Here is a 23827-nt window from a genome sequence, read left to right as displayed (position 1 = left end):
GATTACTCACGATTTGTTTGGACCTATTTGTTGAAGGCTAAAGATGAGGCGTTTGAAGCTTTCAAGAAGTTTAAGGAATTGGTTGAAAGTGATGTCTGGAAAAAGATCAAGACGTTTCGTACCGACCGAGGTGGTGAGTTTATCTCACATGAGTTCAATCAGTTTTCTGACATGGAAGGCATTCAAAGACATCTAACGGCACCATACACACCTCAACAAAACGGGGTGGTTGAAAGATGGAACCGAACCTTATTGGAGATGACACGGAGTATGTTAAAAGCAATGGGTGTTCCGAATTACTTATGGGGTGAGGCAATCCGACATGCCACGTACATCGAGAATCGGATTCCTACTCGTGCCCTAAAAGAGAAGACGTCATATGAGATGTTGAAAGAAAAGAAACCGATGCTCATTTAAAAGTATCCGGTTGTGTGGCGTATGCAAAGATAGTGGGCACTCACTTGGAAAAGCTCGATGATCGTTCGAGAATCTTAGTGCATATTGGAGTCGAGACCTGGTCCAAAGCTTACCGGTTGTTCGATCCGAAGACCCAGAAGGTTGTGATAGCTCGTGATGTGGTTTTTGACGAGAAGAAGACATGGGTTTGGTCTAATTCGGGTCAAACCAATGAAGAAACGGAGCTAGCACCGGGTTTATTTTGGGTTGATTGGAATGGGGTTATTGATACCGGACTTGGGCAAGTTGTAACCGAGCCTATGGGAAGCAACAACATTAGCGACGAAAATTCAGCTTTGTCGCCAAATTCAGCAACAGAATCAGCGACAACTTCTGTCGCTAATTCAGACAGCCCATCAGCACCTTTAGCGACAGCATCTAACACTCTGGTCGCTAATTCCAACAACTCAGCAACAAGTTTAGCGACATCAGCATCCAATTTAGCGACACCAGCAGCAAATGGTTTAGCGACAGCAGCACTTATTGAACCAGAAAGTAACCTGAGAAGATCTACACGTGTTCCGATCGCACCGGTTAAGTTCAATGATTATGTCCTATGTTCGGAAGTCGAGGACATTGAACTTCTTTTGTTAGAAGAAGGTGAACCTAGGAATTTTGGTGAAGCAAAATCCAAACCGGAATGGATAAAGGCTATGCAAACGGAACTTGAATCCATTAAACGAAACGACACATGGAAGTTGACAGAGTTACCGAGAGGGGCTAAAGCTATCGGATTGAAGTGGGTTTTCAAAGTGAAAAGAAATGCAGATTGTTCGATTAATAAATATAAAGCAAGACTCGTGGCAAAGGGTTATGTGCAACAACCCGGAGTTGATTTTGACGAGGTCTTTGCTCCGGTGGCGAGACTTGAAACCGTACGCATGCTCATTGCCATTGCAGCTACCGAGGGATGGCAATTACATCATTTGGATGTAAAGTCGGCAATTTTACATGGGGAGCTACAAGAAGAGGTCTTTGTTTCTCAACCAGATGGGTTCGTTCAACCCGGGGAGGAAAACAAGGTCTATAAGCTAACCAAGGCTTTATATGGTTTGAGGCAAGCACCACGAGCGTGGAATACCAAGCTTGACGGAATTCTTACGGGTTTGAAATTTGTGAGGTGTTCGAATGAACAAGCGGTGTATCGGAGATTGATTGGAACCGATATTATTATTGTCGGCGTGTATGTCGATGATTTGGTCATTACGGGTTTGAACAACGATCACATTAATCAGTTCAAACTTGCGATGTCCAAGAAGTTTGAAATGTCTGATTTGGGAATGCTCACTTACTATCTCGGAATCGAAGTCTCACAGTTGGAGAATGAGATTCAAATCCATCAAAGTGCTTATGCTCGAAGGTTATTGAAAGAAGCCAGGATAGAGGATTGTTATCCTAAAAGTGTACCAATGGATCCTTATGTTAAATTGTCTAAAGCCGAGGATGATGTTGATGCAGATGCAACGGAGTACCGAAAGTTGGTTGGGTGTCTTCGTTACTTGTTAAACACTCGACCTGATTTGGCGTTTTCGGTTGGCATGGTTAGTAGATATATGCAAACTCCAAAGAAGTCTCACTTGGCAGTAATTAAACAAATTCTTCAGTTTATTCAAGGAACTGTTGGATGGGGGATCAGGTATAAACGAGGTGGATCAAAGGAGTTGATTGGGTATAGTAATATCAGCTATAACATTGATGAAGATGATGGAAGAAGCACTACCGGTCATGTGTTTTATTATGGGGGAGCCCCGATTTCTTGGTTCTCACAGAAGCAATGCACCGTAGCGCTTTCATCATGTGAGGCGGAATACATGGCGGCGAGCTCAGCTGCGGGACAAGCCGTATGGTTAGGTGAATTGTTGGCGGAATTGACCGGAAGGAAATTTAAAGAAGTGGTGTTAAAGATTGATAACACATCGGTGATTGCCTTGGTTAAAAATCCCGTTTTTCATAGTCGGAGCAAGCACATAAAGTCCCGATTTCACTATATACAGGAATGCGTGGAGCGGACGGAGTTAGCGGTGGAGCACATTAGTGGCAAGGAACAACGAGCTGATATTCTTACGAAAGCACTTGCAAGAATCAAGTTTGACGAGATGAGAAGATTGCTCGGTGTTGAAGATCTCCTAGTTTCGAGTCGGAAATTAGGGGGTGATTGTTGGTAATTTCCATATTACCAGGCCCGTCACATGTCGGTGACCGGGTTGGACCTATTGGGCCTATGGAACTCATTAATGATGTAATGGGTTTATGGGGTTACAATTGGGCTTTTATATTTGGTAACTACTTGTTAACCAAGCTAGGGTATCCCTATAAATACATAGCCATGTTAGGGTTATTGTATAAGTGAGAGGGATTATTGTATTCAAGTTTTGTGTAGTTTCTTGATTATAATAATACGTGAGTTTACCCTAAATATTGTGTACTCATTTGTGTTTCCGTTATCAATTCGTTCTTGATAATAGCAGTAATTAAACGATTACTTTTAAGGGGTTGCTTGACAATGTTGTGTTAAATCATAAAGAGGCCTGACCGATTAAGAGGCATCCCCTGAGTCATTCAATATGTTTCTAAAACTTAGTTATTAAGAATCGTTTTTTTTTTTCAGTAAACCAAACACACTGTATTTCTAACTAATTCAGAGATTAAGAAGCTACCGAACAACTACTAAGTGTCACATCAGTTGGCAATTATTAATAACTAAATGTTTTATTAAAACAAAAACGCGGTTCCAAATATTCCAAGGTCGTTTTTGGACCCTAGAGAAACCATTGTCTCAATAACCAGTGGGCTTTGTATTCTAATTGATGTAGACCTATTTGTGTGAAAACGACACACATGTGTCTTGTATAGGGGCCAGAGAAGATAAGGAAAGTTTCATTTGACTTATCATCAAAAAACAACTTAAATAGTGTGACCACAATGCCATAGGGACAAACATGTCAAATTATTCTAAATTACTACAATGCCCCCCTATTAATAACCTTTTACCGTACAAAAAAGAACATGCATAGTTTACCAAGTGCTCCTTAACCGTTGATTCTGCTTCATCTATGGTTAGTAGAAGCAAGCTAACAATTTTATAAATAACAGGAAAATAAAATAGGCTGATAATACCAACAGAAATTTAACGTGTGACACCTAGAGTTAAAATCCCTAGATTAAGTCACGCTACATTCTGCCATCGTATTGCACGCATGATTTTTTTTTCTTTTAACAACGCCTCTTAAATAATCACATTATGGTCATATATGTCTAATAAAATTAATGTAAATTAGGAATTACTATCAAGTTACGATTCATTGTAAATCTTATGATCTTATCTCTAAGTAAGAGACTGTGTTGTAAAGCCTATATACGAGGAAGAGAGAAATGAAAATAATCATTCAAACCAGTAACTATTCCATGTTATCATAGAGCCAACTGCAGTGGCGGATCTAAATTTGAAACATATGGGTGGTGTTTAAATTTTATTTTTTTCTTTCATGCAATGTTAACGAAACAAATATAACTTTTTTTTATCATATTTCATACAATGTTAACATTTTTTTCCCATATTCCATACAATTGTACTACTGGTGGTGTGTGGTGAACGGAGTCCAGAGAGGAAGAGAGCAGTCGGTTGTGTATCTGTGTTCACAATATCCGGTCTTTTTTTTTGTTAAACTTAAAAGGATTATTTGGATTATTGTTTTTTGGTTTGGGCTTTATAATTTAAGTGGACTTTTGTTGGATTTAAGTATTAAATTGATTTTTCTTAAAATACATAGGGATAATGTTATTTTTTTTTTCCATGAGTGACGTAACATGAAAAACGATCAAATTTTATTTTTTTACAATATCCGCCCCTTGCCAAACGATCTTAAACACTTGCACCTTTTCCCCATCTCACATCTGTTCAATTTTCTTTTAGTTCTCTTCCTTCCTCCCTTCATCCATGGGTTCCAAACTACTCAACGTGTCTAACATCAAAAACTTCATCCTTGTCACCCTTAACCCATTCAATATCATTTCTAAAATACATTATATAATCACACAACATTAGCAAAAATAATCACGTTATACTAATATCACCATTACCATAAAGAAGGTATAAAATATACAATCACACAGCAATTGGTAAAAAAATATAATAATAACAATAATAAAATAGAAAGATCACACAATTATTATAATTTAAAACATAAAACAAATCAATTATCATGATAGTTTTTTTTTAACGCTCAAAGATCCTGAGTTTGAATCATAAAAAGTAAAAAAAAATTGTTTTTCTTAAAAAGCGAGAATCTTCATTAAATTACCATGTGTATTCTCGTTATTCAACGACCCGTCGAAATAAATATTTTCACGGTACATGTAATTAATTAAAAATAAAATTTTAAAACTTATTACACGCTATTGTATTTTGACATAAAGTAATTACAGTTTAATACAACTTTTCATTATTAGTTAATTTAAGAATAATGATTAATTTACAATATCTTAAATAACTAAACCTCCTATAATAATGAGTGTCGGTGTGATTATAATATTTAAAAATTAAAAGTTGAAGAGGAGGTTCAGCTAACACGCTATTCTCACAAAAATTCGCGATACTTCAAAGGGTAAAAATGTAAAACACCAATGCAAACCAAGGACATAATCGTCAACAAACTAAGCAGCACAAATGGGTAGTACACTGCTGGTGACACACTTGAATATATATATATAGATATAGATACAAACGAACACACACACACACACACACAATCGAAGCTTGGAATGACGTAACAGAATGGCAAATGTGTGGAATATAAGCAGTGTTTCAACGATTGCTTAATGTGAGTCATTATTTGAAACCCTAGCTTGCTATTATATGTGTATTTGATGCATCTGTTTCACATTTTGTTATTTGAAACCCTAGATTGCTATTTGATTGTGTCTATTTGAAACCCTAGCTTGCTTTTACAATATACAGTATTGGAATCAGTAGCTTCTGTTTGGTTATTTGAAACATTTTTGTCTATTTACAAGATATTGAATACAGTGTAGGTGAATTAGGATGTTGTACATGTAGGTTATTATTTATGTATTAAATCATAAATGGAGCTTGTTTATATATAAGTTTTGGGTACATGATGATAGACGAAATGGATTGAGAAATGTAAAAGTTTTAAATAAATACCTTGCACAGTTGCGCCTCGGCACCTTTTAAAAACTAAGATTAAAGATGGTTTCTTGTAGAAACTTTCTTTAAGCTTTCGATCCCTAATGTTGTTTCTATTGCTCTGTTTTTTATATACAATGCCATCTGTTTTGTTTTAATTTTAGGTTGGTCAGTTATACTAATATTTGAACATAAATGTTTGATTAACAATATGTTGGGGTCAACATAGGCTCTATATATTAGCATATCGTGTGTCTTTGATTCTTTACAGACTGTGAATTCAAGTACCTTAGGTTGTTAAAGCTTTTACATACTTAATTTCATCTTCCACGACAATAACAAACAACGAGGGTCGAGGGCCACATATAATGGTACAATTTGATGGAGGCTATTGTTTTGGACTTGCAGATTCATTTGTGTATCTGCACAGGACGTTTAATCTCTACTATTAGTTCAAGTTCAAACAGTTGATTGAGCCTGTGAAGAACTGCTAACTAACGATATGTCAGATTTAGATATGCCTGTTTCTGAATCAGAAAAGGTAAATTCAGTTTCTCATATGGTTTACAGAAACTTTTACTTTTAATCATTTGTTTTTGTGAAATTGCAGCTGGGAGTGTTTGTTCTCGGGTGTCATTTCAGTGAGAAAGCTGAACACATCCCGATCAAGAAAAGAAAATTTTTATTCAAGACCTCGTCTCCGCCACGTAACTCCACTAATCCACCATTGGAGGATGCAGAAGGACATGAAACAAGTCCCAAGTTAAATTCAAATTTAAGTTTTCTGCCTGCTACAGATGAAGCAGTTGCTGGAATATGTGAAAAAGGTAGTAAAGATTATAAACTGGATAAAAAGGAGTTGGTGAAAGATGATGACTTTTCTGGTATATCTATTCTTGCTGCTGCGGCTTGCAGTAACAGTTTGGTAGCTGAAACAGACCGTACTTCTGAAGTTCCAAAAACTGTTGAATTTAATGAAAAAAATGTGAAAAACAAGCCCGTTTTCCATACAATAACAGCACCCTCTGAAGTTGATGAAAGTGCATTGACTAAAGAACCAAACATACAGAAATCTCCTGCCCGAGATGTGAGATTCAGCTGGGACTTAAATACTGTTATGGATACATGGGAAGAACCAAGTGTAAGTGGCCATGCAATTTCAAATGCTAAAGCCACCTACGTTGAAAAGAAAAAAGTCAACTCTGTAAGTCAAACTTTACCTGTTGAGTTGAACAGTTTGGCTCATGAAAAGAAAGAGTTAAAGGTGGAAAAATGTGAACTTTTGTCTCATGAATCTGATAGTTTTCAACATGTTGTGGTCGTGAAAACAGAATCTCTGCACTATAATCAGACAAATTCTGCTAGTTATTGTATTCCTGTTACTAGAACCCTATTGGAGAACCAAACACAACATGGTATTTTTTCAAAATGTGTTGGCGGCACGCAGGCTGTTGACACCAAATTCTCAAGTGACTGCTCTATACCTCCTGGTTTTGACCATTGTCTTAACTTGCATGCTTTCAAAGAAAATGTTGGGCCCACTACACAAACAGCCATGACTAAACATGATTTGTCACTTAAGACTGAAACCCATGTGGAAAATGAACAAAAAGTTGACGATGATCTGGTCAACAAGGAAGAAACTGATAAAATAGCTTCCAAAGTGGTGATGGAAGACCAATCTGCTGCAACTTCTTCTATTCATGATGTTTCTCATTCTGATATTGACAACGGTTTTGATTATTATAATTCTCAGTATGGTAACAAAGCAGAAAGTGGGATTGGATGTGATTCTCAATATGAAGATGGGGAGTTAAGGGAATGGACTGTAAATGCTTGGAAAGGATACGAGTTGACCGGGTATGAAAATCAATATGACATGAGCAACGAAAACAGTTTAGATCTGGATAATGTAGATGCCCACGAAACTAATATTCATTGTGGACCAAGTGTGGTTTTACCCGGTCCAGAACTGAATGAGTTAATCGGTGGTCCTTATAAGAGTGAAAGACAATATAATATGGAGGAGCTTGCAAGCCAATCAGACGAGTGGAAGACGAACATTTCTGGATGGGATGTTTTGCCTGAAAGTCAAAGAATAAATTCAAATAATTTTAACAAAACCAGAAACTTCACAGGAAGGAAATTCTCATACCGAGAAGAACAAAAAGATAAATTTGGTGCCGAGTATGTGGAAATGAAGGCTGAAGGCTCAAGATTCTACAGAAAAGGATCACCAACACGGGATGTGTTTCTTAGCAGAGGTAGATTTCAGATACAAGGACGCAGGTATTGTTTTCCACATTCTTGTTGACCTTGAATTTGGTCACTTTTATTCTTGTTACTAATGATACTTGTTTCTACAGTTCTAAAGAAGGTGACTGTATAACTTATAGACCTGAGAGAGAATCCAGTGCATCAAGATCCTTCAGAAGGGGAAGATACTCGCCACATAATCGTCCTAGTGATCGGGAAGGTGGTATGTGGAATCGTTCAATTCTAGAAGATTCTAGTGCTTTGGATAACTTGAAAAATGATGGTGATAATAATATTCCTTCGTTTGTCACTCGTCGACCACTCAGAGGCAGGTCGCCTTCTGATCGAGAAGTAATCGAATTCCGTGCACGCTTAGGTTTGAGACCAACTGAAGACACGGGTCGTGACAGATTTGTGAAACGGGGCAGGGGACGAGGACGAGGACGAGAACGAGGACAGGGGAGGTTCATGAGTTATGACACACGTGGGCCCGCGCGTGATGAGTGTGATGAACCGATGACAGAATATTTACATTTCCCGAGGCGACGCCGATGCTTTTCACCTATAGAAAGAAGGGGAAATAACTCTTATCAACATCATCGATCCAATTCAAGATCTCCTAGCGGTTTTAGACGTCGTAGTAGATCCCCGGGTTTCAGAATCCGACGACCCAGGTCCCCTGGTTATCGAGATCATCCGAGTGAATATCATTATAAAGAGCGTCCGTTTTTCAACAGATCACCTCCACCAAGGAGGACCGGTAGGCCACAGGGAGAACGATTAAACTTTTATGAAGGTGAGAGAGGCGGGCCCATGTATGTGGATAATGATGGTGTTCGACTAAATAATAACGGGTCTAGAGGTGGCGGGTTTGTTAGGCGGTACAAGGTGGATGGGCCCGCGAAGAGGTTTCACTATGATGACGAAGACGGGTGCAGTCGGGGTATTGGTTTTGATGCTCGTGACAGGCGCGCTTTGGAAGTCCATGCACGATCAAGCCTGAAATCGGGCAGTGATGGAAGCGATAGCCGGTTTCGTGACTTTCCGAGGCGGCAGAGGGAGGATAGTGGTGAGTTTAGAAGGCGGTCTCGAGATGGGAAAGACCGAAAAGAAGAAGGTGAACATATGGTTGATGGTACTGAAAGAAGGACTAGAGAAGTGAAAGACCAATCGACTACGGCTAACCATGACCTGATGGTTGCTAATGAAGTGGTTAAGGAAAGTGGAACATGGTTAAACCAATGTTGGGTTGGGTACTTAGGTTAGGTTAGGCTACAGTTTCAGATTATTAGTACCTTTGTTGGGACTTGAGAGAGACGGATGCTTATGTTGGGCTTGGTGGTTGGTTTATCTTGAAATTAGCTTTCATTTAATTTTTTTTTTAACGTAGTAATCTGCATATTGTGTTTTGAGAATCCTTGGTTATAGAGTTATCCAAGGCTAAAAAATTATTGAAGTTAATGATAGAAAAATGTTACTAAAAATTAAAAAATAATTTTACACAACCACAACAACTAGTTGTGGGTGTGTTCGGTTCACAGAATTGGTAACAATATCAAGGAATTGGAATTTAAATCTCAAACATGGTGTGTTCGTTTGGATAGAGAAGGAATTGGAATTTGAAACTTATTCATGGGAAATCCTTGTTCAATGGAATTCAAGAATTTTCTTCACTTTTAAAAAAGAAAGTTAAAAGAAAAACCTTGGGAATGGTCAATTTGGTCCGGGTCGAAACAGGTTTGGCCGGAACGGTTCGAGATGGGTTTCTGGTAGGAGTTCTGACGGGACAGGTTCTGGGTTGGGTCGGATGCGGGTCGAAACAGGTTTGGCCGGAACGGTTCGAGATGGGTTTCTGGTAGAAGGAGTTCTGACGGGACAGGTTCTGGGTTGGGTCGGATGCGGGTTTTGGGCCGGAATGGTCACTAACCAGGTTATTGATCTCAAACTGAACGGTTTCGCAAAGAGTTTTGAAGAGGGATGGATATTGAGGATGTTATAAAACCAGTGAACTAAATGATCTGATAAAATATATTGAATACTTGGGCACCTTTGAAGGTAAACCTTAAAGGCATATTTGCTTACTGAGTTTCTCAAATACGCTCGGTAGTTGACACTTGACAAGTCGGATGGATCGATTCTAGGAAAAACTGAATATTTTTAATAAAAAACGGTCAGTTTGATTTGCTAACACTTCATCCATATTCCATACTCTTATCAACCTTTATAATTAAAGGAATGTCTAGAGTTTGGTAATATCACTATGACATGGGCTGATTTAGATATGATATCTGAGAATTTATATAAGTTTATATGAAAACCTTTTATGATTGAATTCGATATGTGATATGATTTTCAAATCTGAAATTATATTTACTTATGTGCCATTTTTATTATCTTTGTCAACTCAACTTTAGCTATTTTGATCAACGCTAGCTTCTTGTTTTTTCACCTTGTACATGCCTAGGCTATCAGGCTTACATAAGATGAGCCATGAGAAGTACTCGCTGACTTCACCTTTAATACATGTAGCATTGTATGCATCAATGTGGTTATGCTTGTAATCCGACTTCTATAAATGTGAAACGTCAGTCACTAACCAGGTTAGGTATTACCAGATATATCACCTAAATCAGAATAATAAAAATTCTCAATATGAGACGCTTATGGGCAAGCTCAGTATGAGACGCTTAACAAATTGGTGTTTGTCAAATTGTTGTGGGTGAAAATTATCAAAATTTTGACAAACCCTTGTCTTGATAAATCTTGCTTTAATTCGATTTTCGCATTAGTCTCAAGGAAATATTTTTTCTTTTCGGTAAACTAAACTACCCTATACACTACTATAAATTACCCAATACTTTTACTTTGTATGATTTGGACCATCAACCATAGGAGAGACATTTTACCACCACTTCATGTTACTTTAACACAATAAATATTGTTTAGATTGATTCAAACTTCACTAGGCATATTCATAAATACATGGTGTGCACCATTCAATTCACATTTAGGAGTAATAACTAGTTCATGTTTGTCAAAACAAAATTTTGACCACCAGTCCACCACTCCAAATTATTGCCCATAATTTATTTGATAGTAATAAAAAGGTTACATATATGATGGTAGAAAATATACATCCACATTAATACAAAACCAATTTTTAAATAAAGCACTAGAAGAACCATCAAAACAAATGCATTATACAATTATCATAGTTCTCTATACTCCAAGTTAGTTTTGCAATAAACGTGTTATATATATGCTTCTACTTGTTGAACTCCATTACCCAACATGTGGAGACAAAACACATCTTTTTCATCTCACGAAATCCAGCGAGTTTAGCCAAAGCTCGAAACTCATCTTCGGTGCGCTCTTTTCCTCCAGTAGTGTGAGTCATCAAGGTGAGATCCAAATACGTGATTGCTCTCGTGAGATAGCTTGTGTCAGGTATAAAGGGAATAATTTTTTTCTATAATAATCACTTTCCCATCACTAGGGAGAGTGTTGTAACACTTCTTTAGCAACTTCACACAATCATCATCACTCCAACCATGCAATATCCACTACATATATCACAGTTTATTGTCAGTTAATATATTATATGTGTATGCAATTATGCGTGAGCATGTGTGTAGAATTGCATACCTTCATGAAAATGGCATCACCTTTTGGAACATTTTGAAACATATCCCCACCATGTTCTATACCTACACATGTAATAAAATGAAGGTATTTCAAACAAGACTCGTTTCAACTTAAGTTATTATTGTCTAGATTCATATGAACATATATACCGGGATAGAGCGGCGCCTGTTTTATCACTTGTGGCAAATCGAAATTAATGCCCTTAATGGTCGGGTATTGAGTTACAATCATATTGAGTGTGATTCCTAGGCCACCACCAACATCAACTAGTGATTTGAGGTTGTTAAAACCATGGTAACATTTGAGCATATCCTTGACGAGGATAACAGATGTATCCACCATAGCCTTGTTGAAAATCGCATTTATTTTATCATCCAACGCTGTTTGTTTTTAAATCCACCTGTTCTGTGTAGCCTTTCAATCGGAGTACCACCTTCGAGCACTGAATCTTGAAGTTTAGACCTTGGTCAATAAACGAAAAATTACACATATTACCACTTTGAAGCGACACATGGCGCATGAGAAATAGGTTATTTCGTCCGCATCATAATTACACAGAAAGTTGAATAATTATGCAACCTTTAGACACACACAACTTAATTTTATATAAACACATATACATAATTACGCACGTTATATGCACACAACAGTCGCCTCTGAATAGAAAATAGCTTTTTAAAAAGTATAACAAGACTATACTTAAACCGAAGAGAAAACAAAATGCTCGATTTTATGGTGTAATTTTAAAAAAGTTAGGAATGCCTGTAAAATGACTGAATATGAAAAAGTCAATAATGTTAAGGTATACTAATTTACCATTTTGTCCTTTTTTTATGTGCAAAATTGATGGAAGTTTAAGCTTTTTATGATCTCAACATTGATTTCTTAATCTAAATTTCATGGGTTAAGGATCCATTCTATATAAACCCTAAGAAAATTTAAAACCTACCAAGTGTCGACGAATGATCTTGGTTCATCTCCAGCAATGATCCTAAAGACGCTCCATCTTCGTTTGGGATAAAGTGTTTAACAACGGGTGCAAGTCCATAAACTCTAACTGGTGTAGAATCGTGGACATGTTGGCTGCAAGTGACAATGGAATTGCTCGCAAGTGACCGAAGCATACGGTCAAGCATATTAGGGGCGTTTGGGTAAGATTGACAAACGGCGTGCAATCTCTTGAGCCGAGAGTCGGGCATCTGGGCCCGCCTCGGCTATAGTCTCAAGAACCTTGAGCTTGATTGCATTCAACAACGCCTTTGGCAATGCGATAGTGGAAATAAGTTGCATTGCGTGATTGAAGTGTTCCTCTTCAGCGTGTGACATTTTTGCTTTGGTAATAATGAAGTTGTGTTTGATCTCAAAGAAAGCTTCCTTTAAATAGTTTAAAATTCTTGTTATATGTGGTTGTACTGTACCTAACCAAAGGGTTGCAAAAAATTGAAATTGATATATTTTTTTAACATCTGATGGAATGCAATAAATTGAAATTGATAAATTTTTTTAACTGCCCGTATGAGGCTATTTGCCACTTCTCAAAAGAGTTGATTGTTAAATATAGTATAAGTTGATTATTATTATTATTATTATTATTATTATCATTATTATTATTATTATTATTATCCTACACCGAAGTCTATTATGGGATTTGAACCTTCAACCTTAAGGGAGGCAACACCATAGAGCACACCAATATACCATAGGGACAAATGCTTTTTGATACTATGTTGATCTATCTACACTATTAAAGAAGACATTATGTTGAACCTGCTTGTCCCCTTTGCAGCAGGGTGTCACATAAGCGCGACGTAGACTATTTTCCTAAAACTGTTTTCTTTCTTTCTATCTAATACATTAAATCAGGTAAAGAAATAATTCGTTTACCGTTTAAAAAAAAGGTACACGGACCCGTTTTGTATTATATAACCCATGACCCTATCCACTTTACAAACACAACCATATCACATCGATTTCTAATCAACCTACGCATCCACTTTAAAGTTGTGATGTTCCGATAATTATATGATATGTTATATTTTTTGTTTTGATCTGGATTGGACAATGTATGAACAATATTGTGAAGTTAAGACATGATTAAGCTAAATGTCATGTGTAAGGAGGGCGTCTTTATTTATGTTTATATTTGCATGTGTGTTTTTGACTGTAACAGGTGTGTTTTTGACCATATCACGTGAAGAAAGGTCTATTCTCCGACCAGCGAACATTCTTGTGTTTGGATGGGCGGGGGGAAGCATGCTTGTGTGGACCTTACTGGGGTGTCCCCTCTTGTCGGGCTTAGGGACACCGGGTTTGTTGCTAGGCATGCCGTGCTAAGGCAGAAGCATGAAAATTTGCTAAACACGAGAAGGCGTGTGTGGAGAATCAACACGCCTTCATTCCTTTTGCTTTTGACACATTTGGGTCTCTTGCCCCCGATACTGTTGCGTTTCTAAAAAGAGTTCAGCGGGTCGTGCACAGTAACTCATCGACGCCGAAGAACGATAACTTTGTTTTCAGTAGGATCGGTTTTGCTATTCAAAAGGGGGTGGCGGCGCAGCTTGTTACCCGCTTACCTGTCTCTTTATTGTAATTGGAACTATTTTTAATATGTGCTTGTTTATTCTTCAAAAAACTCATGTAGTTAGAAAAAAGTTTGTTATTAGATGCTTTAAAGTGTAACATAATGATGAACCTTGCTGTGAGACGGAGAATGGTAGATAAAGTGATCTGTTAGTTATTATGTTCTTTGTAGTTGTATACCTAACAAGAAGCTTTCCTATTCACAAAGTTAGATCTACCTAATTTGGGATGACCGGCCGATATCTAATTGTCTTGAGTTCTCAATCAGGGCCGGCTGGGGGTAGTGCCTTGGCCAGGGCATGTAATTTTTATGGGCCAAATTTTTTTTATATACATATTATTTTATAAATTTATATTTAAATATATAAAACTTATAAAATATGATTTAATATTTACCGTCTTATAATTATTTGGTAAAAAACATTTTTTTATCCATAATCTATATAATCATGTTTAAATTATTGGGCTTAAACTAAAATTAAAAACTAACAAAAATGCAAAACAAGAGAAATAATTGCCGACTGAAATTCCGCCTTTGCTCATTCCTTCTTTGCGAATGCTGAACAAAACCTAACAACGACCAAGCCAGCCGATAACCACTGTTGGTTTATCGTTGACCACCAAGCTCCTCCGCTGTTTACCAAGCCAGCCACCGCCCACCAAGGACCAAGCTATGTTTTTTTTCAATGTTAAGAGAGCTTCATGAATCATCGGTTAATCGTTAGTTATCACGGTATTTGATTTTAATGATTTATTTTTCTATGTTTATTGTTATAACATTAAGCGTCATTTAAAAAAATTAACTTATATATTTCGTTGCTCATTAGGGCTATGGACCTTTTTATTTCGGCTCGGCCAATGTATTTAAATCATCGTAGACGGCCCTGTTCTCAATCCACATAGAGTATTTATGGTATTTATTGGATGAAATCGATGTAAATGTTATGTATCTATGAACTGTTGACATGATGGTAGGCCTCAAGCTGCCGCACCTTACAAATTATATATTTTGTCTTCTCTATGTTTTTCCATCCATGCATCGTTTTTTCATGGTTGATGCATTATATTGTTGAAAACTTTCTCATTTCGAGGCTTCCATAAATACTAAGTGTGTCTAGCTAGTATGGAGTAACTTCTAATGAGCTTTATTCAGGTCAAACTTGGCAAGTCTAGTATTTCTTCAACAAATCCCCAAACTAGTTTAGCATGCTTGCAAGATAAAAATAGATGTGCACTAGGGGCGGACCTACCTTTTGGGGTGGGGGCGACCTCTCATCTTATTATTTTATAAGCGTTATTTGTATATGAAATACTAATCACCCCTCTTAATTAGTGTAAAGCCTCATGTCGCCCCTCCATGAGTAAATCATTGGTGTGAGCTTGCGAATACAGCAACTCTATTAATAAAATTTCTTATATACACCACGGTCCACACCAAACCCAATCCTTGATCACGTATGTGCAACATACACCACACAAACCCAGTCCTTCCAAGTAAATCAAGTGTTACTTATCAGGCCGGCTTTGAATGGAGTTGTTTTTGTATAGAGGTTTAAACACACGACCTCGTAGATATTAGGTGTTGGAAATAAAAGTTAAGCCCAAGACACGAATACATAAATGACATATAGCATCACTAGTAAGCCAACACTAACACACGAAAAATCATGTTCATTTGGATGGAAGTTAAAATCTCTTAGCCCATTTAGAAACATTTAATTTTTGTATGTGTATTTGATCTGGTCCATATAGAATATGGCCCATAAATCCAAGTCCATATAGTATAGAGAATAAGTGTGGGGTCTTATATGGATATAAAAAAATTTAAATCATGGCGTTCGATAATTAGATTTTAAACCGATTTAATTGAAAACTGAGTCCGATCGAAACCATTTAATATTAGATTTTTGTTTTTTAGTTTTAGAAAACGCAACTCAGTTTTAAAACTGAAAAACCGGAATTGCACGCTTTGAAAAACTCAATTGAGTTATATGTTTTTTTTTCTAATTTTTTTACAATCCATTAAACATCTAGCTTAGTATAAAATCCAGAAATCAACTAAGGAATCAAAGGAACTTGAAATCCGAAACAATGAAAACTTATCTTGTTAAAATTTGGATCCTTCAGCTCAGACTAGAATTCAGCTTTTAAACCAAAACCAACCGAATTAAATTTCAACTTATAGTTGGCTTAACCAACTTTGATCTTAGTCGGGTTTGACATCATGTGAAGAATATAGAGACCGAGGAAACCAAAACCCACTCCTATTAACAAAAAGTAAAGAAAAAAAATAAATAATAATAATAATAATAGTAATAATAATAATAATATGGATCCATAAACCCGGTCTAAGGGCAGCACTCGGTTTTTTTTATTGAAAAACAAAACATTTTCGACTCACTCTCTCTCTCTGTGTTGACAGGTACGTATTTGGTCAATTGTAGAAAATTAGGGCTTTTCTATTTATCGATTCATCCTATAATCAAATTCGTACTTGTTCAATTCTACTGGAATACATATACTATCAATATATCGATTCATGATCAGTGTTTCAATTCGGTTAATTTAACATATTGATTCAATTTCTAGTTCTGATTAAGTTTGTTTTGACCAGACTGTTCGTGATCCATTTTGCGGATTATTAATTTGTTTCTAGTTTTCGATCGGACTGTAAAGTGTGACCAATTAAGATGAAGAAGATGGATCTAGTGTCTGGTTATAAGGTAATAATCATTGAGTTTTAATGTGGTAAAGGATGATTGATTATTTGCTTAATGTTAATGACTTGACTTAATGTGTAGGGAGTTGTTGGACTTATGTTTGGGAATGAAGATTCTAATTCTAATGAAGATAGGTAGGTCGGTCGGTCCACGTTTATTATTATTATTGATTCTGTGTTTGTGACTGATGTGCATCATTTTATGCATGATGATAGTTACGTTGAGCGGTTGCTAGATTGTATAAAGAATGGTAAGCTGGTGGAGGATAGAAGGAATGCTATGGCTGAACTGCAGGCTGTCGTTGCAGACAGTCATTCTGCACAGCTTGCTTTTGGGACAATGGGTGCGTATAAATCGGTTAGATAGTGTTTATTTTATGTTCTTATGTGTAATGTAATAGGTTTCTTCTATTGCAGGATTTCCTGTACTGTTTGGAGTTCTGCAGGAACGTGAGGATGTAGAAATGGTTTGAAGGCTTCTTTTAACTACATTTTTCTTCATAGTATATAGATATGTAGTTATGTGATAGTTTTTATGCTTTTATTATTTCTTAAGGCTAACAAACTTACCCACTAAAATCCCACTCCCTTAAAAATATTTTCTCAAGACTAGATTATTTTTATGCTTTTTTTCTTTTTAAATTTAAGTCCCAACAGGTATGAACACGAATGAAGGTTGTTCATGTTCAGTTGTTTAACCTTAATCGAACAAACGAACATTTAAACAAACAAATTTTCTTGTTCATGTTCGTTAGTTAGAAAATGAACATATTCTTGTTTGTTCGTTTATATTCTAAACAAACATCAATGGATGTAAGTGAACAAAGATTAACCAAAATAAAAACGTAACAGAACGAAGAAAATGAGTGTATTTGTTCTTTCAATTCGTTTGCTGATTACCCAAGGCTTGGTTCGAGATTTTAATTTGGGTGATGGATTAATGCATGATGGTCAATTGGAATTCCTAATAAATAATAAGTAAGTTTAAATAAATATGTAAACATTAAGCAAACGAACAAAATGAACACACATATACAAACGTAAATGAGCGTTCACGAATGTAAATGAACGAATATGGAATTTGTTCATGTTCGTTCGTTTAACTGGATAAACAAACGTTTTTGTTCGCGATCACTCTTTTTAACTAAATTAACAATTTTTTTATTTTGATTGTTTGTTTATTTAATAACGAACTCCCCGCCGAATGGCTAACTAATGCTTTACAGGCCTGCCAATCGGATTTACAGTCCAAGCATTCTTAGGTCTTAATAAACTAGTTTAAATCTGTTTTGACTTTCTTCTTTAATCATTTTATACATATAATATATAACATTTAATAATGTTTTATATTCATGGATTGTTGAAGGTGCGTGGGGCTGTTGAAACTCTTTTGAGTGCATTAACACCTACACAATCAAAGTCACACAAAAATGAGGTACAGCCTGCTTTGATGAATGCAGATCTTTTATCAAGAGACGAACAAAATATCTCTCTTCTTCTAAACCTGTTGGTAAGCCTTCTTTTATATCTTGATCCAATTATGCCATAATAAAAACATATATACATTTGCTAATTTTCTACAATTGGCAACTTATAATTTTTGTAGTCGGAAGATGACTTCTATGTACGATATTATACACTTCAACTTTTGACTGCACTATTAACAAACTCCCATGTTAGGTATTCTCTCACTATACTTTAGTTTTTTCATTTTGTTAGAAATATGTACTGAGGTTTTGTTCAGGTTACAGGAAGCGATTCTTACAATCCCTCGTGGTATAACCCGGCTAGTGGATATGCTTATGGATCGAGAGGTATAAACTTATTAACAAGGGATGTGTGTGCATGGGGGCCCATACCGAACCAAAATCTAAAATTTTGGTTTTTGGGTTTTTGAAAACAGTTCAGTTTTGGGTTTCCAGAATGGGTCCGGTTTGATTTTGGTTTTTTCATTTTTGCTTTCCAGGCTTGAAACTTGTGTGCTGAATGACCCAAAATAAAGAATTTGTTCTTATATCGTTTGTTAATTACATATTTTGGCCTACAACATTTATTGTTTTTTTAATAAATTGCGTAACATTCACAAGGGAAAAAATTTCATCATCATCATCATCGTACTCAGTATATCCCACCAATAGCAAAGCTATGGTAGGGTCTGAGGAGGGTGAGATGTAGACAGCCTTACCTCTACCCCATAGGGATAGAGAGGCTGCTTCCGGTGAGAACCCTGGCTCGATAGTAGTTTTGCATTAAGCCTTGGACAAAAGACACATAACACTCAACTATCGGGACACTGACCGATTAGTGCATGTACCCTTGTCTTTCGGCTATCAACGCCACCACATGATGCCTGATTAACCTTCCGCCACATTTAACGTTATTTTCACAAGATTAGTAAAATAACGTCAAAATTAGTGCAACTTCACTTTTGCCCACCCGAGTGTTCACACATATATACATTATATGCGCGCACCGCAAGCAGGGCATTTTTAACGTTATTTTCACAAGGGAAAAAAATTTGTAATCCATAAATTCAATAACAAATGTTGTTTTTTTTTGGGTTGGTTCTGTCATAAAAGCTGGTTCAAATTTTACGGTTTGGTATTTTTTTCCCCTGTTTTTTGTATACACAAGACTGAAATTGAACCAAAATTTTGGTTTATGAAAAAAAAAAACTAAACGGTCGGTTTTGGGTATGGTTCGGTTATTTTGGTTTCATGCACACCCCTACCATAAACTATAGAGGGCATAAAGAATTTGTGCGATATTATCTCTAAAAAATAACACTGGTTTCTTTGTAGGTCATAAGAAATGAGGCATTGTTACTTCTAACTTACTTGACCCGTGAAGCTGAGGAAATTCAAAAAATATTGGTATTTGAAGGCGCTTTTGAGAAGATTTTCAGTATTATTAAGGAAGAGGGAGGTTCGGATGGTGGCGTTGTTGTGCAGGTGATAATGTTCACATTTTTTTTTATGTCTATATCTTTATTTGGTACTAAGTTTTTTTACAAATCCTGATCCACTAATATGTTCATCACCTCACAGGATTGCCTTGAATTGTTGAACAATCTCATTCGCAGCAACGCATCCAATCAGGTTTTGTTTTATTTTTCTTAGAAAAAGGTTTATTGGGTTGAGGCCTTGTATATATTAATACTATTATGTTGGCGTTTAAACGTGCTATAGGTGTTACTGAGGGAGACTATAGGGTTTGACTCAATAATATCTATTTTGAAACTTAGAGGAAGCACATACAGCTTTTCTCAACAAAAGGTTAGTCTTAAGATATTTAACAATTATTTTAACAAATCTTTTATATAGATGGTTGTTTGACTGCTTATTGTTGTTTCAGTAGACAATAAATCTACTGTGTGTTTTAGAAACAATCAGGTTACTGATAAATGGAGGCTCCGAAGTTGATCCCGCAAAACAAATTGAAAAATCGACCAACAAAACAGTTCTCGCTCAGGTATTTTTCATAAATCACACGGTCAGTTAATGAAATAAAATATATATTCATCATTTTTCTTATTTCGTTTGTAATATTGCAGAGAAATGTTTTGGATCATCTGCTAATGCTAGGAGTTGAAAGTCAACGGGCATCGGTTGCCGTTCGTTGTGCAGTAAGATAATGAACTTAAAATATCGTTTTGCTTTATTTTAGTTGAAGACGTGAATAATATTGATGTGTATTACTTTTATTATATTTCAGGCTTTTAGATGCATTGGTGATTTAATATTTGGGCATCGTCAGAATCTTGACACACTTGCAAGCAAATTTCTTGGTGATGAGCTACAACTGGAGCCTGCTCTGAATTCGATTCTGAGAATCATCTTACGGACTTCTAGCATGCAAGAGTTTATTGCGGCTGATTATGTTTTTAAGAGCTTTTGTGAGGTTCTTAATTCAAACATTATCTGTCAATAGTTTTTTTTTTTTTTTTACTTTTTGGTATAAATATTGATTTTGTAGGATGCTAAAATGAGTTCATTTGCTTGAACAGGGAAATGCAGATGGTCAAAAAATGCTAGCATCTACTTTAATTCCTCAACCCTTGTCATTGACTCATGCTCCATTTGAGGAGGATGTGAATATGTCATTTGGAAGGTATTTTTAGTTTTTTTTATTAAATTTATACAAGTCTCTTGCTTATAAGTGGCAAGACGAGGGGGTCAAGCATGCTGTGTAAAGGATCAAAACAGTTAAGGGTCGGGTTGGGGTGACTGCTGAGCCGCAAACACTTTTTACATACATGTATTTTATTGTTGTAACTTGTAAATGATTAATTTGATAATCATGACTGAAGAAACAATGCTATTGCAGTCATCTAAAAATTTGAATTAAATAATTTAGGAGGTTGTATGACTATGCATTAGAGATAGATTTTGCGACTTTCACCTATTTTACGTGTTGAAAAGACATTTGACCCGTTTGAGATAGGACAGAGCCAGAATCAGGGTGTGCATGGGGCGGTTTTAGTCTCAAAACTGAAAGAAAAATGCAAATTCGGTTTTGTTTCGATTCGGTATTCAATTTTCACGATGGGTTGGGTTAGGCTTTTTTGGTTTTGCCATCTGGGCTTGAAATCTTGGTTCGTAAAAGATAGCCCAAAATAATGAATTTGTACCTAAATTCTTTTGTTAGTTATTGTTTAATTGATTAGTATACATTTAAGTCTAAAATTTTCCAGCTACATAACGTTTATCAATGCTTTATAAATTACATAACATTAAAAAGTTAAAATTATAATCGTTAAATTCAATAACAAAAGTCGCGTTTTTTAGGTATGGTTATAAAGGGTTTTTTCCGTTTTTGGTACATGCGAAACCGAACCGGACATTCAGTTTTTGAAAAAAGTACAATACCAAACCATCACTTTTGGGTTTGGTTATTTCGGTTATTTCGGTTTCATGCACGCCCAGAATTGCATTCATAAGAAATTGGATTATAAATTTAAATATTCTCTTTTGTTACTCTTTTTTGCAGCATGCTTTTACATGGTCTTGCCTTGAGTGAACATGATGGTGACCTCGAGGTGCTGTAAAAACCTACAAACTCTAAATAAATCTGCTTTTACATTTTCTTTATTTTAAGTTTCTGACGACATTCAAAATAATATTACAACCTCATCCGATGATGTGTTATATGCAGACTACTTGCAGAGCTGCTAGTGTTCTTTCTTATGTCCTAAAAGATAATATTCAGTGCAAGGAAAAGGTAATCACATATTTGCATACCAAACATTAAACATTCAACTCACTAAATAAGCCTTTTCACTGTTCAAATTCATGCAGGTTTTACAAATTGAAATCGAGTCACCAACACCTTCATTGGGAGCCCCTGAACCACTTTTGCACCGTATGGTAAAATACCTGGCTCTTGCATTTTCCAAGAAGGGTAAAGATGGAAATTCAACAAATTCATACATTCAACCGATAATATTAAAACTTCTCGTCACGTGGCTCTATAATTACCCGAATGCAGTGCATTCGTTTCTATCTTCACGCCCACATCTAACGTATATAATCGAGTTGATATCAAACAGTGATACAACTGTTTGTGTAAGAGGATTAGCAGCTGTTCTTTTAGGGGAATGCGTTATTTTTAACAAGTCAATCGAGTCGGGAAAAGACGCCTTTAGCATAGTTGACTCGATAAGTCAAAAAGTTGGACTCACGTCTTACTTTCAAAGACTAGATGAGATGCAGAATAGCTCTTTGTTTTCATCTGAAAAACCTGTTGAGTCCCACAACCCGTTGACTAAAGCCAACAATAACAGTATGTCGGATGTTGAAGATATTGAGGATGACGTGGAAGGTGACCGGAAAAACGAGGACCACCCTATGCTTGCTGAAATGTTTGACTCTCAGTTTGTCAACTTCATCAAGAATTTGGAATCTAGTATTAGAGATGGGGTTGTAAATATTTACAGTCACCCCAAGAGTGATGTCTCTGTCATTCCTGCTGAGTTGGAACAGAGAAAGTATGAAGCTGACGTGGATTATATCAAGCGGCTTAAATTGTTTTTGGAGAAACAGTGTTCCGAGATACAGGTAAATTTTTGTTGACTTTTAACCCGTTTGAACTGTTTGAGATTTGACTCGTTTTGACATGTTCCCCTTTTTGCTTATTTTTTTTTATTCGACACCTTTGAGATAAAACAGAAAGCAAATGTTATTATTTGGCCTATTTGATTTGACCCGTTTGAGATTTGAAGTGTTTCCCTTTTCGCTTAATATATTGATGTGACTCGTTTGAGATGAAACAGAAAGCAAAGTTTTTGATTTGATCTCTTTTGACATTTGAACCTTTTCTCTGTTTCAACAGGACCTCCTAAACAGAAATACAATATTAGCGGAGGACCTAGCTAAAACGAGCGGAGGTGATTCATCTCAAACCGAACCTAGACTCAGTAGTGGCTCGGAGCGTGTCCAAATAGAAAAACTAAAACGAGAACTTCTAGAAGCATCTCAACGGGTCGATAATCTCAAAAACGAGAATTCCAAGCTGGAAAACGAGGTTTCTTCTTACAAAACATTATCAGCCAAAATCGAAAATGATCTAAAAAGCTTGTCAGACGCTTACAGTAGTCTAGAACAAGCAAACTATCATTTAGAAAACGAAGTCAAAGCATTGAAAAGCAGTGGGTCAACATCGGGTTTGGATATCGAGGCTATAAAAGCAGAAGCAAAGGAAGAAGCTCAGAAAGAGAGTGAAGCCGAGCTCGGTGATTTGCTTGTTTGTTTGGGTCAAGAACAGAGTAAAGTGGAGAAGTTGAGTGCTAGATTAATGGAGTTAGGTGAAGATGTGGATGCATTGCTTGAAGGTATTGGTGATGATATGGGTGCAGCCGAAGATGATGACGATGAAGATGACGAAGATGATAAATGAAGTTGATGTATTTTGAGTGTGTACGGATGTTTGAATATTTAAGTTGAAATCTAAAATATTTGTTAGAATTTCTATAGTTATATTTATGGTTTTAGATTAGTAGACACTGCACTATTGAAATTGATGTATAA

The 23827-nt window shown here is 36.2% G+C and overlaps 2 protein-coding genes and 1 pseudogene across 3 annotated transcripts; 2 read left to right on the top strand and 1 right to left on the bottom strand.

Moving 5' to 3' along the window:
* The first annotated feature begins 4919 nt into the window (after positions 1-4919).
* Positions 4920-9196, top strand: LOC143537388 (uncharacterized). The gene is made up of 4 exons (XM_077031172.1): positions 4920-5276; positions 6011-6143; positions 6213-7891; positions 7969-9196. The coding sequence occupies exons 2-4, from the start codon at positions 6105-6107 to the stop codon at positions 9122-9124; spliced, it is 2874 nt and encodes a 957-aa protein (XP_076887287.1). The 5' UTR covers positions 4920-5276; positions 6011-6104; the 3' UTR covers positions 9125-9196.
* A 1660-nt stretch (positions 9197-10856) lies between these two features.
* On the bottom strand, positions 10857-12829 carry LOC143537405 (caffeic acid 3-O-methyltransferase-like; annotated as a pseudogene).
* Positions 12830-16476: 3647 nt separating this feature from the next.
* On the top strand, positions 16477-23729 carry LOC143537387 (golgin candidate 6-like). Of its 2 annotated transcripts, XM_077031170.1 has the most exons (19): positions 16477-16505; positions 16698-16806; positions 16885-16937; positions 17019-17146; positions 17220-17269; positions 18169-18312; positions 18409-18482; positions 18547-18616; positions 19604-19753; positions 19850-19900; positions 19991-20077; positions 20160-20273; positions 20356-20427; positions 20517-20702; positions 20809-20912; positions 21792-21840; positions 21957-22022; positions 22100-22858; positions 23133-23729. In XM_077031170.1, exons 2-19 carry the CDS (start codon positions 16774-16776, stop codon positions 23694-23696), a joined length of 2754 nt encoding a protein of 917 aa, XP_076887285.1. In that variant the 5' UTR covers positions 16477-16505; positions 16698-16773; the 3' UTR covers positions 23697-23729. The 2 variants fall into 2 exon arrangements, with proteins under 2 accessions (XP_076887285.1, XP_076887284.1); XM_077031169.1 differs by lacking the exon at positions 16477-16505 and having other exon boundaries at positions 16519-16806.
* Positions 23730-23827: the final 98 nt, after the last annotated feature.

The sequence above is a fragment of the Bidens hawaiensis genome, unplaced genomic scaffold (assembly GCF_021521415.1).
Source record: "Bidens hawaiensis isolate Kalapana, Puna unplaced genomic scaffold, B.hawaiensis_p1.1 tig00011186_1, whole genome shotgun sequence".
NCBI lineage: Eukaryota > Viridiplantae > Streptophyta > Magnoliopsida > Asterales > Asteraceae > Bidens > Bidens hawaiensis.
This window is presented reverse-complemented; position numbering and strand designations above follow the sequence as displayed.

What these genes read in the sequence shown, in the direction of transcription:
- LOC143537388 (XM_077031172.1), top strand. Translation starts at nt 6,105, where the DNA reads ATGTCAGATTTAGATATGCCTGTTTCTGAATCAGAAAAG. An exon ending in CTGTTTCTGAATCAGAAAAG is followed by an intron (nt 6,144 to 6,212) that starts GTAAATTCAGTT and finishes GTGAAATTGCAG; the next exon opens with CTGGGAGTGTTTGTTCTCGG. An exon ending in TTTCAGATACAAGGACGCAG is followed by an intron (nt 7,892 to 7,968) that starts GTATTGTTTTCC and finishes TTGTTTCTACAG; the next exon opens with TTCTAAAGAAGGTGACTGTA.
- LOC143537387 (XM_077031170.1), top strand. Translation starts at nt 16,774, where the DNA reads ATGAAGAAGATGGATCTAGTGTCTGGTTATAAG. An exon ending in ATCTAGTGTCTGGTTATAAG is followed by an intron (nt 16,807 to 16,884) that starts GTAATAATCATT and finishes CTTAATGTGTAG; the next exon opens with GGAGTTGTTGGACTTATGTT. An exon ending in CGGTTGCCGTTCGTTGTGCA is followed by an intron (nt 20,428 to 20,516) that starts GTAAGATAATGA and finishes ATTATATTTCAG; the next exon opens with GCTTTTAGATGCATTGGTGA.